This window comes from Stegodyphus dumicola, chromosome 12, assembly GCF_044657685.1.
Source record: "Stegodyphus dumicola isolate Sdum_Otavi_A_Nest chromosome 12, ASM4465768v1".
Taxonomy (NCBI): Eukaryota; Metazoa; Arthropoda; class Arachnida; order Araneae; family Eresidae; genus Stegodyphus; species Stegodyphus dumicola.
In genome coordinates, this window is record NC_140779.1 from 65,882,780 (window position 1) to 65,896,069 (window position 13,290).

Genomic DNA, 13,290 nt, shown 5'->3' on the forward strand with positions numbered 1-13,290 from the left:
CTTAAGGAAAGGGTATTTTCGCAGAGATTATTTTGAGGGAAATTGGCTTGTATTCATTTACATTACACATGGCAGAAATCCCGAAAATTCCAGCGGTTTCGTTGGGATTTGAGCCTGAATCGAAATATCAGTGTTCAGTGGTTTTGCTGCTCTGCCGCAGGTGCTCAAAATGGATGCATTTACATATATGTTTCTGACTTTAATCATCTCAGTATAGAATATGCAACAGATGAATCAGCAAAACCTTTCGAGCATTTACGATAATATTAACAACACTATATTTTAATTTACTTTTGCAACTTTCTTCAAAAGGGTCTTTAGCATCCTTGTTGATTTCGATTAGGTATCGCCCACCAGCGATGAGCGGTAAAATCGCTGAACGCTTCTACTTCGCCCCGCGTTTAAATCTTTGCGAATAGGTTGGCCAAATAGGAGGTCTTGCGGGTTTCCGCAAAGAGTCAGTTTCCTTAAAAAGTTCTCCCCGAATCCATCCCTCTTCTTAGATGAGGTAGCCCTTGCGTGGTTTGCCACGCATTAAAGTTTGTTAAGTACTGGTATGGGGAAACATTAATTGCAAAAATAGGCGATAAACACCCAACTGGAAAACCCTAAAAAAAATTACAACATTTAGTACTTTTCTTTAGATTATTAAGGGCTATATGATAATGTTAGAATGCAGTGATCATCCTGGTACTCCTTTAACTTATTTCTTTTAATAAGTATAAATATATGTCCACAAATGTATTCATGTTTTCTTCTGGTCAACTGTATTATGTTTACTTTCTTAAAGCACAACACGACTAAATTAAGAAAGCTCTACACACCAGGTGGGTGCATTCATTTTCATTTGTTTCATTTGTAACTCAGAAAATAAAACTATGGAAGCTAATACTGACAATATTAGTCGCAAGGCTGAACAAGCTTTTTCTTTGTTTAAGGCCATAATTCTTATAACTTTTACGTTCGCAAATAAAATGAGAATGTGCGAAAAATACAATTCACTGTATGAATTCTGAAACATTTCTTTATTTTAAAAACTTCTCATGTATGATGTGATAGATATTGTAATAAAAATTATAATGAATGTAATACAAATTTCCTCTTCTGTATCCTTGAAATTATATTAATGCAGTAAGCTAAATTAAATTAATAGCTGTGAAGTTGTTCCGAAGCGTTTTGAACTGAATTTTTTATTTTTTTTATTTAGAAACTATTAGTCCATTTGCGCTTTTGCAGCTGACGATGGTGGTTCGGTAAAACCATCGAAACTAGTTCTGTGAAAATTTGAAAATATACCTCTGATTTTTGTGGTTTGACTTCTGAATAACTATTAGTTTATTTGATGACTTTAATAAGCCCTAAAACTTAATAGAACTAATAAGCCATTTAAACAAAAAACTTTAAAAAATCATTTAAAGCAAGCATTCGGTATACTTTGGTAAGCTTGCAGTACTTTATAGTATAAGTAACACTTATAGTAAAAAAAAAAAAATCAGCGTATGCTGCTTGACTTCAGTTGCAGTCTTGTTCGGAAGCGGTATTATTTTGTACATATTTCAAGTGCCATTAACTGCTAAATCAAAGCTATGTATAGAGACTACATACTAGGAATATGACAAATTTCTTATAAGTGACTAGATGCCATAAATAATCTTTTTTTGGAAAACTTAAACATTTCATGTATGTTATAAATGACCGATAAAATACAACCATCTGAATTTATTCCGCTGTAGAGAGGTATTTAAAGAAAATTTATTGCACACTTGCATAGCAATAGAACCAGTAATTCGCAAAGCAAAAAAGATCTAGAATAATTTTCGTATTTTCAAAAAACGTATTTCGCTCAAATAAGAATATCATATGTGCCAAATGCTTCCACTGATACCTCATAAGTAGTGTGATAGATAAAGAATTTGGTTGTTACTTTTTTGATAAAAATTGAAATGTATGAAAATGATAATTCTAAAAAGTGTTTCAGTATTTTTATATTAAATGATTTAATGCTTAAATGATTTTCCCACGTAATACAGACAATTTAAGTTTAAAAATAAGTCAAAATAAATTATTCATTACTTACACATACACGATTCTGAAACAGTCGAATAGTAATTAAGGTTTATAATTTTGTGCACACTAGTGAGTTCATTATTTTAATTGCTGTTTCTGACGAATATCCTTTATTAAAATATTCACTTAATTCTGTAATTTTTATGTCATTATTTTTAAATAATAGTTTAAAATTTTTTTAAGAAGTAATTTATTAAAAATTTGGGATGATACGTAAGTAAGAGATATTTCGTAATTTCCTCCCTATATATATATTCGATATGCTTTGTAGTTTATTCGAAATGGTATGATTTGCCGAGCAACATTCTAAAAATATTTAAATTCTGATATTATTTTTTTGTGTGAAACGTTTCGTCAGAACCATCTTAAATGATTTGAAGCAAAGAAAATTATATCTTGAATTAATTTACAACCCCTTTTTTTCATTTTTAAATTCCTCAACTTTATTAGATATTAAAAATGCATTTTTCATGATCTTGAAATCATATGTTATAACAACGCGTCGCTTGATTTATTAAACGTGCCCTTTTTTAACAGCTTAATATTCTAAAAACTTTTAAGTTTTCTTAGTGTAATTGTCTATCTTTATTTTCAGAAATAATCCCAACAAAGAAATACTGTTTTCTGAAAACTTGTTTTTCTTTAGAAATATTAAAAAACTGCATAAGTAAGCTATATAAATTTACCTTATTGTTTTCTAATTTTATATTTAAAAGTGGCTATTATTACTATTTAAAAGTGGCTGCATATTTTACCTGGAAAATTTCATATTAAAATTTATTTCAATTATGAATTTAATTAATTGAATAATTTATTTCAATTGGGAATGTTTTTAATATTCCTTAAAATTTTAACATGCTTAAAAATATAAACCCACAACAAAGTGGTGGATGCAAGTATTATTCTTCTTAGAAAATCTTTAATATTAAATTGTACCGTAAATCATTTTTATTGATTATTATTGTTATTATGATTTTGCTTTGACATTAAACGCTACTAGGACACCAGCTGTAACCTAAAATCACATTGCGATTTCATATCATAGCTCAATATTTCTGTGTATACATACACTCTATGTATGTTAATAGCATTTTTGGCAGATTATTTTGACTCTAAATTAATATCATAAATATGACTTATATTTAAAATAGTTTGATCTTTACAGCTGTAAATGCTATTAGATACAAAATACACTTGCATTTACTTTGTGTAAGCCGAAATTATAATTATTAAAGAATTCAAGGCAATTTTTAGAGACTCATTGTATGTTATATTGATACTAATAATAACGTAAAAAAAGATTAGATAATCTATATATCTAGATATTTAAATTCATCTAACTATTTAGTTACTTGTCTTTTTGTATATATAAAGAACAATAAAATAGACATAGCATGCATATAATATATTATCTCATATGCTGATTTTATTTAAAGATCAAGATTTTCATAATTAACTTTCAGACTACATAATTAACTTTAAAATACAAATTAAATGTTTGAGAAAATTTGATTATTTGATAGTTCTGTCGTATTTTACAACAACAACAGCAGCAGTGATAATAATATACTTCATATTTTAATAACAATAATTATAGCCTTACTTGATAGATTTCTATTGTAAATGTTGTTCTTCATTTCATTTCGAAGAATGATTGCACGAAGAAAAGAAATAAAATGCAACATTTTTATTTCTAGCAACTTTTAAAGAATTTTGAATTTAATTAATTTTCACAGAAGAACTCTACTTGTTAAGAAATTACTTCTTGAGGCTGGCAAACTCAAGGCACTAATAGCACTGTAATCATATGCAAATGGATCAGTAAGTCCTTTTACCATGGTCTGAAATCCATAAGGTCTGAAGTAAGCATAACCTGGAGATAGTGGTGGCTGTATAAAATCATTATCGTAGAGGTATGACCATCTTGCTCCAAAACTCCAATCTTTGGCTTCTAGAGAGGTGGCAATCAGTGAAGAGTATTTCGCTACAATAGCAGTAGCTAACTGGTCAGCAGTCAAAACAGAAAAGTTGTCAGTTAAGACTCCAGCTACTGCAATGGCATCTGTTGTTGCCTTGGCTAGTGACAATATGTTTGGACCAAAGGTAGTATCGGGAGTGTTGGTGGCAAAGTTGCTGTAAGTGTCGATGAATACAGATGCAGCCTCAAAACCAAACTGTGCGGCAATGCCTTGTGCTATTAAATCTACAACCTTCTGCATTCCAACCATTGTGGTGGCCGTATACATCGCAGTAGAAAGACGCAGCTTTTCAGCTAAGATTATCGGCAGTACATCGATTACTGAAAGCACATCGTTATCTGCATCTGTTGAAATTCCAACGCCTACTCCTAAATCGGCTCCCAACCCCACATCTGCATTTACTCCTACGTCTACATCTGCATCTAACCCAACACCAACATCTACATTAGTATCCAGTCCGATATCAGCTCCAATATCAACATTAGCACCCAAATCAATATCAGTTCCAACATCAATATCAGCACCCAAATCAATGTTAGCTCCAACATCAGTGTTTAAATCGACATCAGCATCAATTCCAAGACCTGTTCCAGTATCTTTTTTCCTATCGTTATTATTGCGCGTTGCTCTTCTCTGTCTTCGACGGCCACGATCGCCCTTTGAACCTCCAAGTAGTTCAACATCTAAGTCAGTATCTAAATCTAAATCTGCATTTATGTCCAAAGCAGCATTTGCTCCAATATCTAATCCTGCGTTGAGACCTAAATCTGCATTAGCGCCGATATCTAATCCTAAATCTACATCTGCGTTCACGTCTACGCCTGCATTAACACCCACATCGGCATCAATGCCTAAGTCTGCGTCAACTCCAACTCCAACATCCGCTCCTACTCCAACATCTACCCCAACTCCTGCGTCAGCTGATATTCCTACTACTGCAGGCGGGATGACTCCTGCTAATGGAGTCATCAGTGACATTCCCATTAGTGATGGTATCTGCATTATGTCCCGATATGAGTAACGAGATCTTCTCGACACTGCTCTGATTACAGCATTGGCAGCTATAGCAGCTTGAACATTCGGATTTCCTGATACAAAGTAACCTAAGGCGTAAAGAGCTTTCGCTGTTGCTTGGGCTAAAATTTGAGCAGATGTTTTATAATCCAGTGTTTCTTTTGAAGACAATAAAGCTTTTGAATACATATCAATAAAGACAGATGGGTTAGAAGATCCAAAAGCTTCTGCAACGTAATTACCTAGCGTTATAGCTAACGTTTTATATGATGATACTGGTACACCTAATTGAAACGATTCGCAAAATCTACTTGCAGAAATCAAGTTCAAGTACAAAGCTTTTGAGAATCTAGAGCTGAATGCTGAAGCTTTCACAGCTTTTAATACTGGTGGAAATTTACGTGATATCGTATCTGGTCCAACGTATGGTAACATCTCTAAACCGCTCAGTGCGGAAAAGTAAGAATTATATGGATTACCATTTACACTTAAGCCAACTCCAGGTACTGTGGATGTTAATAGAAAGTTTTCAATCGCTGACACTACAGCTTTGGATGCTATAGATGCTTGAAGGTCTATTATGCTAGGTGTAAGTATGTCTACCGCGATCAAAATATTTCCTAAGTTAGCTGCAATGCTTTGTGCATATGACTCTACGGTTAACTGGTCTGTTTGTCCTGATACTGACAAATTTTTCTCTAATGATAAAAGATAGGAACGAGGAATTCTAAATGCTTTAGCAAGGAACTGAGTTATAACTGAAGAAACAGAATTAAGTACTGAAGGAGGTATAGCATCAGAAAAAATACTTCTAAAATACCTGTTTCGAAGAAGTCGCACAGCTAATCTTTCTTGGAAAATTTGGATAATATCAGATAAATCTAATGATATTAAATCATTATCTGAATTTCCAAGACCAAGTCCTACATCGACTCCTATGCCTATTCCTCCATTTCCATTATCATTTTGTGAATTTCCTATTCCAGCACCAAGATTTAATCCTACTCCTAGTCCCGAACTTCCTTTCCTTCCTTGTCCTCCTCCAGCGCCAAGATTCAATCCTACGCCTAGTCCCTTTCTATTATTCCTTCCTCCAGCGTCAAGATTCAATCCTACGCCTAGTCCCTTTCTACTATTCCTTCCTCCAGCGTCAAGATTCAATCCTACGCCTAGTCCCTTTCTACTATTCCTTCCTCCAGCGTCAAGATTCAATCCTACGCCTAGTCCCTTTCTACTATTCCTTCCTCCAGCGTCAAGATTCAATCCTACGCCTAGTCCCTTTCTACTATTCCTTCCTCCAGCGTCAAGATTCAATCCTACGCCTAGTCCCTTTCTACTATTCCTTCCTTGTCCTCCTCCAGCACCAAGATTCAATCCTACGCCTAGTCCCTTTCTACTATTCCTTCCTTGTCCTCCTCCAGCACCAAGATTCAATCCGAGTCCTAGCCCGTTTTCATTTTTCCTACCCTGCCCTCCCCCAGCATTAAGATTTAGTCCTATTCCTTTTCCCTTTCCACCATTCCTTCCCTGTTCTCCTCCGGCACCAAGATTCAATCCAAGTCCTATTCCAGCTTCATTGGTTTTCCATTGTCCTCCTCCGCCACCAACATTCAATCCTAATCCCACATTTGCTCCTGTTCCAGCATTAACGCCTAATCCTATTCCCTTTCCAGCGTCCAGTCCTAATCCTATCCCCAATCCAGGTTTTGTCTTCTGTCTTCCACCAGCATTCAGTCCAAGTCCTGTTCCAACATTCAATCCTAATCCTACTCCTGCTGCATCATTCAGCCCGAATCCCCGTGGTATTCCAACTCCAACTCCGGTGTCGAGGCCAGCTCCTAATGTGGTTCCGAGGTTTATACCTAATCCACCATCGACATTAACATCAGAATCGAGTCCCAGATCAAAGTTAAATCCGCCAACACTACCGAAGTTATCAAACGAAGGTCCTGCACTCAGATTTAAAGATAATGCGTTATCGATAATATTTGCAAGCCTACCTGCAAACGCCATAGGATTGTTTCCGCTTAATATATTATTAGTCAGCATAATCTGGAGAATCGAATCCGCTATTGCCGAAGCGTACTCTTCTGGTCCTGCTCCAGGATAAACAGAACTTAAGGTATTGGCAATAAAATTGATTACCGAACTAACATCTTGCAGTCTTAGCTCTAAAGCAATACCTTGGGCAATATTGCGTCCTACGTTGATAATGAAATCAGGCGTCGCCCTGCCATCAAATATGCTGCGGAATGCCATACTGTTCATGAGTTGGAAGTATAAGCTGTCCGAAAAGGCTGCAGCTGTATCTTGGGCATTGATACCTGCATCGATATTGAAACCATTCGTTCCGATGCTGATATCGACATAGTCCTGATCCTGAGAATCCCAGCTGTTGCCATACTGGTCAGGCGTCAAGATCGCCGGGATAATGGTTCTTGCCGATATACTCTGGATGCATATCAACCCGAAGAGCAAACTTAGCATTGCTAAGGAATTCGTCATTCCTGTTCAAGTTACTGAGAGATCTGATGTTTTCGACCAGTATACTCTGCTATATAAAGTCGTTCCTAGAGTAATTAATTCTATACTCTGCTTTAATGACATTTACACACACGCACAAATGACGGAAAATATTCCTTTTCTTCCCATCACGAAAGCTGATATTGTTGACATTATAGGCTTCCAGTCTCATGCCACGACGGTTCTTGTTTAAGCAGCTGTTTTATCCATAGTCGCGAAAAAATCTCAGTAATCATTTATGCCTTGCAGCTGGGGATAGTAAAGAAATAGAAATGAAAGCGCTTGAAAGTTTTATTGGGTAATTAATGATAATGAGATACTGTATAAAATGACTCATACATTTAATTTTTTTACTTAAATATTTGAATTTTTTTCTTTTAACTTATTAAGGTATAACACTGTTCTTGGAATTCCTTCACGCTATTTTTTTTGTGTAACTTCTGTAAATGTATTAATTTTACTTCGTTGGATGAATATTTTTCTACATCCACACTAAGGAAAAAACCACGCGGAGTGTTTGAAACAAAGCGCAAAATTAAATATATTTTAAATGCCTGGAAGTAAACTCATGGTTTCAGTCAAAGTAATGATGCAAATAAGCTAGACATTCAGAATACGATTTTTTTTTGGTTACATGAAATACTTTAGAATATATGAAATTTAATCTTTATATCGTTTGACTTTATATTGGTACTATATTGATCCTTATTATATAAGGTATTTCTCCCACTTCCATAACGTGCCTTCGTGGTGTAACGGTAGCACGCTGAGTCGGTATTCCAGAGGTCCGTGGTTCGATTCTCGGCGAAGGCGGTTGTGTATTTTTCACCTTTTCTGCTTCCAATTAACCTAATGCCTCTACAAGTGGCGCCCGAACTAAAAGGGTTGTGGATGATGATTCTCCGCACCCAGGATTTTTATTATATGCAGAGATTTCATATTTCGTAAAACTTAAAAAATTTTGATTAACAAACTCAATGATTTTAAGGCGAGCAATGGCAACACTGTACGAAAAAAAAAAAAAAAAAAAAAAAAAAAAACACTTTTATCTCCAGCGCGCGAGACTGTGTATCGGAAATTCTAAAGATATTCTCATTTTAATATTATTTTACAATATTGCTGTTGAATAGAATTTTATGGTTTAAGTCCGAAAAACATGATATTTAATAAATAAAGGTAACGCAGAAAACGCCCCTTTGGGTGTATTGTAAAAGCTTTCAGATTTTTTTTAAAAAAATTTAAATTGTCTATGATTTCAATCTTTTTTGCCTCCTGATATCAGCTGTTTGCATTTAACAGATATGTTTCTTTCTTTAATATTTTTGTCAGTGGATCAGTTATTCTTGGTGGGAAGACTTAAACATTATTCTGATGACGAAAAGTTGGAGGAAATATTGAGTATCATCTTATCAGTAAGGAGCAGAATTTTTTGTGTCTTCCTACCCAAGACGTCATATTCGGCATAAAATTAAATAATTAATTATTTTCTTGCTTATCGGTGCAAGATTTCACATTTACAATCGATTAAAAATTAATTAAAAATTAATTAAAAATTAAATTTTGAGTCTTAACTTGTTTAGATAAAAATACTGTGTTTGGAAGAATAGAATGAGACAGATAAGTTGTGGAATAAAATAAATTAATAACCAATATAAACTGATTTTGGAAGTTTTGCTCGTCAGTTTATGTTCATAGTTTAGCGGAAGTTGCGGAAGTTACTTTATACTAGAAAAATAATTAATAAACATGATTTGAAAACTTTAGTTTTGCCTTGCTGTGAAATATACTGATATATATATATACATATAAATTTGTGCGGATATAATACAAAATCCTATCGATTTGGAAACGCTAGACTTTTTTCTTTTCTAAGGTTTCTTTTTTTTTTCTGGCGTTTTATAACTGATCGGAATTATGGAAAGACCTTAAAGTCATTTGATGCTTTAAAAACATGCTGAGTTTCATTTCTAGACGATTGATGCGTTCGCCACAAAACTTAGTTTCATAAGCGCATGATGGTTCACATTTCTAATATCCATTGAACTATGGTATAAATTGTGCATCCCCCAATACAGGACATATACAGACACAAAACAAAATACCTCGAGTCAGAACTTTTTATATCTTTGCTACTGAATCATGATAAAATACCTATACGCTTGAACGTTCGATTTACTTTAATGCTATTCAGGTTATTGGTCAGTTATGCTCTTAAAAGCCCATTAAGGCATTTCAGGATATTTTTAATGACTTTTTCGTGCTTCATAATGGGAAGACTTTTTCGTCTGTTACTTTGAGCTTTATATCTTATGCCAGCTTCTGTGACTAGTGAATGGCTCATTAAAACGTTTTCAGTTGATGATTAAATATGTTATCTTACGTCCATGGAAAAATATTAATTGTTTGACCCAGAAGCAAAGAATAAAATTCTCGTTATAAAAATGATCATAATTCTGAGTTGTCAAGGCAAGGCTTTGTGACGCGAGAGATGCAGAATATCGCCTTTATGATTTTAGGATTCTAAGAAATGTGATTTTTGTTGACAGGTGTCTGGGAAAAAGCCAGAAATGCAAGCATCTTTGAATTTAAGAGCGTATTCGGCTGACAAATTAAAGATGATGGCGTAATAATTATTCATTTATAATCTTAGAATTCAGGAGACTTTTCGCTGACGCATTTTCAAACGATTTATTCACGAAGAATTCTATATAAATTCTCCCTATTTCTGAATTCTTTCTATTCAGAAAATCTCCCCGAAAGGTTTTCGTATTGGAAGAAACATCGAATTTCATGAACCACTGCATAATTATGCCCTTTCATAGAAGTGCCGGCACCTTTATTCAGCTCACTCATTATTCACCTAGGCAAAAAATTTCATGACGATGCTCTAAACGTAGCAATATCATGCAAGGAAAATTATCATTTTATTTAGTAAGGAAAAAAAAAAAAAAAAAAAAAAAAACTAAAATCCTGATTATATAGTAACGTATAGGAATAACGGCGGCGGCACTTCTATCAGGATTAGTGAACACTGTTCGGTCTGCATAAAAGTACCAGCATTTTTATGAACTGCTCTGAAGATATTTTAGTATTACAGATAATATATATCGTGAAATAATGCTCTAAAAGTGTAAATCTCATCAGAACTGTCTCTTCGTTCTTCGTTTTTGAAAATGAATTTTGATTTTACTGTTTTGGATTGAACAATTATAACTAAATTTTTTCCTATTGAATACAAAGAGTTAAGATTCAGCATTTAATAATAGGAACCATTCTGACTCTGGCACAATTTACTAATGACATATCTTCTTTCAGATAAAAAAAAATCTCAGAAAATACTTTTTAGAAATTAGATGCAAGCCATTTGAGCCAGTAGAGGTTTTACCTCAACACATTAATCGTAGCGCATCTGTAATATATCGTTGTTGATATATACAATACAAATTTTGGGGAGTAAGTCTGTAAGATAACGCACTGGTATCCCGTACATTTGGTGTTCGCAGGGAAACCTCAGGCTGAAATAGTTCTTGTGATCTAGATTGGCTGGTCGACTGATTATGAGAAAATAGCCAAAGACTGTCTGTCTCATGAAAGCCAAATTAATTGACTAACATTTATACTACACAAGAAGAAAACAAAGCATCCTAACCAGAATATTCAGTGGTCTTATTCCTTCTGTAATTTATAAGCCTATCATGTTATGGGACGTATCAAGAATTAACGTTTTCCATACACCATCCTACTGAGAAAGTGATCACCAAGAAAGAGATACAGTTGCCATAATCTAAATGAGGGAGAACCCCATCTTATTGAAAAAATATTCCTTCGGAAAGTTGAAAAATAGCATATTCGGACAACATGTCCTTGTAATTTAGTCTTACACCGAGATTTTGATCAAATAAAAAGAAATTGGTATGAAAATTCTTAATTATTGTAACTTATTAATTACAAAATACTATGACGCACATCTTCCCTTTAAATAGCTTGTACATTTATAAAGTTTTAAGGCTATACTGGGCAGGAATTCTTGAATCAACAGTTTATCACCTGCAACTGAAATCTTTCTGTTCCTAGCTAGATATTTTCACCGCTACACCACAAGAGCAATTGGAAGAATGCTTTTAATTCTTTTCACTCCTGATTTCTGAAGATCAGAGAGATAGGAGGAATATTATTACGAATTTTGTACACACGTATATAATTTTAGAGAACTTGTCAACATTACTGTTCCTTTTAATTGCCTTTGGAAACATAACTGGAGTCCTGAGTAGGAACAGGGAGTTTACTCAAAATTTTGTTCGTGCGTGTGTGTAAGATACGACAAAAAGGAGAAGGGTTAAAACTAACCTTTATTTCTCACAATGTACAGCCATTTCAGCACTTCGGCATACAAAGACCAGCACTTATGGTCTAAAACGTAAAAAATAAGAACTAAACTAAGCTAAATAAGAACTAAACTTAGATGCTTTACAGAGAGAAGTAACACGAAGATTGGCCTTTTTAACACTATGCATGTAGTGAGCGGAATGTAAAAGATTACAATACGTCTTCAAATATCAGGGAGGACTAAGTTCTGTCTTTACAAGGCAGACATGAACTGACTGAAAAGCACGCGCGTGGTATGGCAGCGAGAAGTCTGTCTCTCTCGGCTAAAAGCCACATATGTACTTACACAGTTTGCAACCTCATTAGCATAAACAATTCTTTCGCGCTTATTCTGGTTGGAAATGGAAAATAAGAGAGAATAGCAAAGTTTTAAAATAAAATGTAAAATTTAAAATCCTTACAAACTTATATGTGAAACTGTAGTATCTTTCGTATAATTTAACGAAAAATGTCTGAAGTGAGGGACGTTCTGCAGGGAAAATAAGATGACAGGTACAAGTTTATTTAACAATGAGGTAAATAGCTTTCTCGCTATGTTGGCTAGCGATGGGCGACTAATTTTTGTCGCAAAATTAGGCCAGAAATCGCTCAAAGACGCCAAACTTTACGACCATTTCGTGACATTTGCACTCGGTCTCTGTATAACTAATTGGTACTGTAATTGAACCACTGTAATAGATCGCTATAACTGCATCCATATAACTGTAACCATATCAGGCCTTTATATGTAACTTTAACCATATATGCCGTATAGTAATTTCGAGAAATGTGAGGTACTAGAGAAATTTTTTTTTTTTGGGGGGGAAGTAGGCGGGAGAAAACTACGTAAGCCCGAAGAGAGAATCAGTTCTCAGTTAGTTCAGAGTTGATTTCAAAGTATTGATATATCGGTGAGAGCTTCGCCTTTTAGAGTCACTTTGCACCACGTTGTGTTTAACGTTCTTAGTAGTTTTGTAGAGACTGGATATTTTTGGAAGCAGGGGATGTGAAAAATGAGCAACGCCTTCGCCGGGAATCGAACCACGGACCTCTGGAATACGCCCCCAGCGGGCAGACCACCAAACCACGAAGGCATGCTAAGAAGGTGAGAGAAATACCTTATAGTTTGAAGTATAACTACAAACTGTGGTGCATGATACTGAGAAGTTTTCTCGGAAAGTCCCGGAGCTGTATAAAGTGTTCATTTTGAGAAAATAAATTTTATCAAGCTATCATCGGTTCTGTGTGCATTCAATCCAATACGAACCCGTAAGCACTGAACAATATGTTTCTGCATTGTAATATATCGTAAATATGTGCTGTGCCGTAAATATGTTATAAA

The 13,290-nt window shown here is 34.5% G+C and overlaps 1 protein-coding gene across 1 annotated transcript; it reads right to left on the minus strand.

The window, feature by feature from the left end:
- Window positions 1-3,739: 3,739 nt before the first annotated feature.
- Window positions 3,740-7,590, minus strand: LOC118189813 (uncharacterized). Its single transcript, XM_085806508.1, has one exon. The coding sequence runs from the start codon at window positions 7,563-7,565 to the stop codon at window positions 3,798-3,800; it is 3,768 nt and encodes a 1,255-aa protein (XP_085662634.1). The 5' UTR covers window positions 7,566-7,590; the 3' UTR covers window positions 3,740-3,797.
- Between the last annotated feature and the right edge of the window lie 5,700 nt (window positions 7,591-13,290).